The 6,523-nt window shown below is 37.2% G+C and overlaps 1 protein-coding gene across 1 annotated transcript in view; it reads right to left on the reverse strand.

Annotated features, from left to right (window-relative positions):
* Positions 1-4,211: 4,211 nt before the first annotated feature.
* Positions 4,212-6,523, reverse strand: part of SLC9A9 (solute carrier family 9, subfamily A (NHE9, cation proton antiporter 9), member 9) — a gene marked incomplete at its 5' end in the record, with an annotated part of 160,082 nt that continues 157,770 nt past the window's right edge. The window contains 2 exons of the mRNA XM_009703308.1: positions 4,212-4,433; positions 4,947-5,052. Coding sequence (XP_009701610.1) covers positions 4,212-4,433; positions 4,947-5,052 — 328 coding nt within the window. The remainder of the gene's footprint in view (positions 4,434-4,946; positions 5,053-6,523) is intronic.

The following is a 6,523-nucleotide window of genomic DNA, read 5'->3' on the forward strand; positions in this document are numbered from 1 at the left end:
TAAAAAGAAAGACAAGTACTGTATTGGGAGATGAAGTTTTCTGTCATACTGTTCAGAAACTTGCACTCTAGTATGTGATTATGATGTAAAAAATGTATTTGTAAAAAAAAACCACTAAAAAACCCCAAACCACCAACAAACAAACCAGCATTCAAGGAAAACTGTGTTCAAGGGTTTTGTCTAATTCTCCTGAACAGTAATATCTACTATAAAAAGTAATCATTGAGCTGAAAGGAAGGAGGGGATTTCATAATCTGAAAGTTGACTAGTATTGGCACCAAGGCTGTGGGTTAAACTAACATTTGCCTAGGAAATTTGGATCAGCTGGAGAATTTTCAGGTTCTGAAAGACTGTTTATAAAATAACAATGTTGATGAGTCTTTTACAGTTCACTGTGCAGAACTCATGTCTGTTGGGATTATATTGCCAGAGATGAGCTTGCTTGTGTTAAGTTATTTAAAATGCTCAGAACTGGTTTGCTTTAAGATGAAAAGGGCTATTTTCCATTTTGCTAGAAGGAAGTAGGGCAAAACCATCTTGGTCTTTAAAGTAGTTTCCAATCTCTAAAGTGGGTATGCAGGATATTTTCTTTGTTCTCTGAAGTCCATAATTAATATTTGTATCCCAAGAATTCTCAATCTCTGTGAAAACAAAGACTTTTGAAAGCACATGTGTAATGTTCATGTGCATCCAAAATACTTACGTATATTGGTGCATTTATGTTATATGCAAATGTACGCAGCAATCAGGATGTTACAGGCTCGGCATTACTTGATGGCTGATAACAGAATACAGACCAGCTTTCAAAAGGAAAGAAAGACCTATTGTGCAGACTGTCCTCAGCCCAGAAAGCCACATAAGTGAGTTCCTATGTGGAAAGGGTGTGAACTGCTCTCATGGCTTCAATGCAATTAGTTTAGCAGCTTAAGTTATGCACAGGGTTAATCAGTTTGCTGAAGATAGCCCTAATGTGGTTACTATGGAAAAGTTTGAGCTTTTAACACAGCGACATAAATGTTTGCTTCCAACGGCCCCTGCTTTCAGTGAGGTTACTGTATGTTGCACTTCTCTGTGAAAGTTATCATAGTGACCTGATATTTTTAGTACAGTGTCTTTTTGGACTGACTTGGCTGTATAGCCAGGATTCATTCTGCTGCTTCCAACCTTAGCGCTCTGCAGTTCAGTATGAAATTTCAGTTATTACTTCTGAAACCTGAAAGATTTAGCAATATTGCAGATTTCCGTCTTTCCTAACACTTTGGCCTTCATACCAAGTAATCAGTCACTACACTTTGACAATATATTTTACATTTCATTTTCCAAGCAGTGTTTTATGAGATTAACTCGGATAGGAAGAATAGCTTCACATTTATCATGAGTGACTTGCATGTTCAGTCAAACATTGTGTGATAGAGTAGTTTAAATCTCCAGTGTATGAACTGTAAATTAACATTAAAGGCCTTGCTTAATGTCCATTACTCTGTTTAAACAGTTGTACGGAATTACTAGTTGCCAGTAATTTCTCCTTGAATACAAATATATAATCTGTTCTAATGTTGTTTTAACTCTCTTGATCTGCATGTCATGAAAAGAATATCTTAAAATTAGGAAACAGCAAGGCACTATTCATAATGTAATGGATAATTGCGATTTTTATTGCCATTTAGTAGAAGCTTCAGGTTTGCTTGCAGCTCAAATTACTAATTTTCCTAAAAGCCAATAATACTTTTGTTGCTGAGCATGGTCCCAGAGGATAAATGCCCATCCTGCTGGGACCACTGGTTCAGCCTCTTGATAGCCTTAGCATAAAAATCTGACATGTGAAGTATATGCTCTTCTGTTGGAAGGGATGACTTTCTTTGCTAAGTACAGTAGCCCTTTAAGGCATTCAGGGAGAACAATGTGGAGTGTATTCACTACAGACTTTTTTTAATAAACAGAATTTCAGACCCCACAGCTTTCCATTTATCACATTGCACAAGTGTGAGGAATTTGGACATAGGCACAATAAACAAATCAGTAAAAACTGTCATAGAGTATGCTGCAGGATGCATTTCAGAGCAGAATCTAAGAGCAGAACTGTCGGTTCATGTAGCAGTTGTGGAAAAACAGCTTTGCATCTTCATAATACAGCAGCAGTTTATTGATTTGCACTGTAATCTCAGGACTGGGATCCCTGCTTCTCAAGGAGCTTAGGAAGCCTGGTGACATGCACTTCAATACTTCTGAAGATTGAAATTGGAAACTGGCTACTGAAATGAGGACTGTGCTAGCACCCATTCCTGATAATACCTTCTCACTGTGGTGCCACATATTCCCTCATTGCAGTGTGTCTCTATCTGCTTATCCTGCCTCCTTTTATCTTCGTCTCCCACTGTATGCTGTAGGGTACGTGCTACTAGGCCATAAAACGTTACCTCCCCATCCATTCTCCGTCCCTTCTTGCAACCTGCTGTGCATCTTTTCCCACCTCATGCAGCTAAACAAGGCAAAGCAGGGAGCTGGAAATGCATTAGTTCTTTTCAGAACTTATCATGCCTGAATATTTGTTTTAAACCACATGGGGATTAAGATCCTTTGAAGTTCCTTGATTAACGTTTAGGGGAAAATAAAATACCAGTTTAAGCTTCTGATCTTTTGTGACAGCATATAGAACTCCAGTGTTCAAATTTATGCTTAAAACAGCTGTTCTAGAATCACACTTAACCAGAAATTAATTAGCCTGCAAAAGAATGACTAAAACTTGATTATATTTAAGTTTGTATTTCAGCTTCCATCTGTGGTGAAATCAAGACCTATTCAGCATTATAATCGTTCATGGAGATGGCTTGATTTTTTTTTTATTCTTAGAGGACAAATTTCTTGCTTGCTCATTGTCTTTGTATATTAAGAATGACCTTATTTAAAAACTCCTCATGGTTTAACTTTCTTAGTAGGAACATTATCAAGCACAGTTAGTTGAAACTTCTGCAGTTGAAAGAAGGCACGTGCTCTAACAACAAAAGCCTGGCTCTATCCATGTATTTGTACTGCTTAGCTGATATGTGCAAAAGCTGATCTGTGCTAATGCTTGATAATAGTGTATGGCAGCTAGCTGTATGTATGGTTGACCAGTTGTTGATCCAGTTACTGCATTTATGCAAGCACGATGAATACTTTCATACCTAAAGTCTCCTTTTTTTTTAATATCTAACCACCACTGTCAAAACTAGTGTGATATTGAGTGCCCAGCTAGAGGGAGATGAACAAATTATCCTTGGAGCAGTCAGTCTTAAGATATAGCTGTTTTGCAGAAATGCTTGATTAGAAACAACTCTATTTTGAACAATAAAGAAAATGAAACAGTTGACCTCTTAAATCAGAGCATACATTTAGACCAGTCTTGCAAAACAAGAAAACTTTTCCCAGCAGGTAAGCTTTGTGCTGCAAAGCTGTAATGACAAATGCCTTGTGGAATAACTGCTCTTTAAATAGTGGACATGCCCACCCAGTGCAGCAATAAACGGGGGTCTGTGCTGATTTCATAGAGTTCAATGTCTCCTACTATCAGTGTTCAGTTTGTGGCAACCTGGTGCAACCCTATATGGACTAGGCTATAAGGTACATTTAGAAAACAAATGTTGTGCTGGTTGTCAGGAAAAGTCTGTACTGTGAGAATGAAGGAACTTGATCTATCAAGACTGAGGTGCTGCAATGCATATTTTAAATATTTTTAGATCACATACTTATTGGACAGAGAATCTTCTGCTTCTTCCTTATAGATGTAATAGCTACTGCAGTAGTAGTACCTGTGGATGTGTTCAGGACCAGCTGTATAGAAAGTGCTGTCATGTAAGCATGAATATGTTGGGAAGCAATTTCTCTCCATTCCAGCTGACTAAAGAATATAAGCAATATTCAAAGGCCTGTGTACATGTGAAAGGCATGGTATAGTCAGTTGCTGAGACAACACATGACTGTAATGGCTTAACGGTGAGCTGGCAGTACCCTACATCTCTTTATTAAAAACTGCTGCAGTCAGAAAACCTGCATATTGTTGTAGGTATATGGATGATGCTAAACTCTTTCTTGGGGGGAGCAGGCATTTAGTTGGTAAAATCTAAATTTTCTTTGATTTTTGTGTTTGGTATAATTTCTAGCCTCTCATTCACATAATAGTATCTTTTATTTCTTTGTTTTAGTCTTACTTCTTGTGATTAACATTATACTGTTCATGCCAATGAATTCATCTGGGGTTGACCTGCAGTGTGTTCAAGCTGGAGTTTATACCCTCCTAATCCTAGGTCTCCTTCGTGAATATCTTCCTTGCCTGTAGTCTGGGTGGAGCCTGTTCTGTCCGGTGCTGGCACTGGTATGTGAGCAGATGATTCATAGTTTTCAGTTAATTCATCGTTATTTATGATATGATCTGTGTCATCATCCTTCAGCTGATCCTGTATTCAAACAAAGAAGATCATCAGTGGAAGGGAGACTCTTGAGGAAGATTTTTCTTAAAGCTTAAATGAAAAACAAGTCAGATGGAATTCCACTTTCATTTCATTATTTGCTTTTTTCAGGTGTTAATTTACCATCTTAATGTTGATTAAAGCACATAGTTGCTTACCATGTTCTGCTCTTGAGCTGTGTTGAGAAACATGACCTACCCTTCAGATCTTTAAGATAATTTCAGTGCCTAAATATCACTGATGGGTAGCCAATACTTTCAGTATCTGGCTGAATTATTTAAAACATGCCACTTATTTGAAGCTTACAGTATTAGCAGCCGTTCTTGAAAATGTAGTACTGCACCTTCTGAGACCTCTTTTCCACAACCCTGAAGAAATGTATATAATTCTTTAGCCTTAAAAGTAATAAGCTTTGGAAAAGGGACTTTACCAAAGCGTTTCATTGAGTATGACAGGTTTTGGATAACATCTTAAATACAATTAAGCAACCTAGGTACTTACGCCGTATGCACTGGGGCTGGTCAGAAGCCTGGCAACAGGATTACACCACTCGGGTAATGTTGTTGTGAGAGGTGGACCGGTGTGGGTTAAGATAGGTTTTAGGTATCTGAAGTTTGTTAAAGAATATTTCGCATACAGATGTTGATACTAACATGCTTTTCAATTACACAGGGAAATTTCGTTTTAAAGCATAAGGGAATCATCAAACTGAATGGAAACACAGAAAATGCCATCTCTTTACCCGTTACTGAATACGTTCGCCTGTCATCAGTAATGTCTAATGTCTTTCAGTAACAACAAAAACAAACCCCAAACCAGAAATACCTCCTGAAAAACAAAACCCAGATCACTTGATGTTCAAAATCTATCTTGAAGGGTACCAGAATGGCTGAAGAGGATGTATTGTGGGGTACATAAATGCAGTAGGAGCTGGAAGAGAGGAAATGTGTACTAGATTATCCTGTTTAGTATTCTTATCTACTGTTTGCTGTAAGTGCGATCTCTTATGCAATTTTAACAGGAAACAATTTAAAGTGCAACTGCATCAGCTACTTTAAGAACAGTCGTGAATGCTTTCTTAAACACATACTCAGCCTTTTGTAAAATCAGTGCATTTCTTCAATAGGCAAAGTATATTTCATCAAATATTAAGTTTCTTTATCACCAGGAGTTTAGGTAAGCTGTTATCTGTAATACTTTCAACATTCAATGTGTTTGTCTTACACTTCATACATCAATACTCCTTTATATAAAATTATGTAAATAAGTTAGGAACAGGCTTTATGCTATTGTCTCGCACCTGTCTTTCCAATCTTTTCATCCAAAAGTGCTTTACTGAAATAAAAGAAAAACCTGCTCATCTTGAGCAATTATATCATCCTTGTTTCTGTCAATAACAGCTCTCCCATGAGTCCCTCAAGTTGACTTCTCTTCTCTGCTACTTTTACTCGCAAAGTAATTTTCAGTGTTCTTTGGGAAGCAGATCTGTCAGCTATTTTTGCTGCTAGGGAAAATTTGCTTTATTGATTGTCATCCCACTTTCTCCTCCTTGTGCCTTTCTCTTGATTTCTTACTTGTGCTCTCTCCCTCACTCTTTCTCTCTGCCTCCTTAAAAGAAGAAAGGAACAAATGTAAAATCGAGTAGTTATTTGAGCTCTGCAGCAATATTGTAGAAATTCTGAGTAAATAACAGTGGTTCTTAAGCAGGCACAGGAATGGTTGGGTTTTTCTTTCATTATTGGTTATGTTATCACTGGTTTATGCACAAAGTATGAATTCTATATCCTGAAGAAACTTATGTAAAACATCCTTATCTTGGTTACAGATTGAAAGGCTAAATAACTTGCTCTGCTGTCCTCTATACTACAGCCGTGGAAGTTGTTCTATAGTATCTGGGTTTTATGTGTGTGTGTATTTTAAAAATTAAATCACATCTGTCAGATTGTGTCATTCTTTCATCTAAGGCCATATACTCAGTGTGAAAAATTAATTGAGTCTTATATTAAAATGTTTTTTGAAGAAATTCTTATCAGAACCATGATCAAGGTGGGAATCTTATGAGATCAAATTGTGTAGGG

The sequence above is a fragment of the Cariama cristata genome, unplaced genomic scaffold, assembly GCF_000690535.1.
Source record: "Cariama cristata isolate BGI_N322 unplaced genomic scaffold, ASM69053v1 scaffold4207, whole genome shotgun sequence".
NCBI classification, from domain to species: Eukaryota; Metazoa; Chordata; class Aves; order Cariamiformes; family Cariamidae; genus Cariama; species Cariama cristata.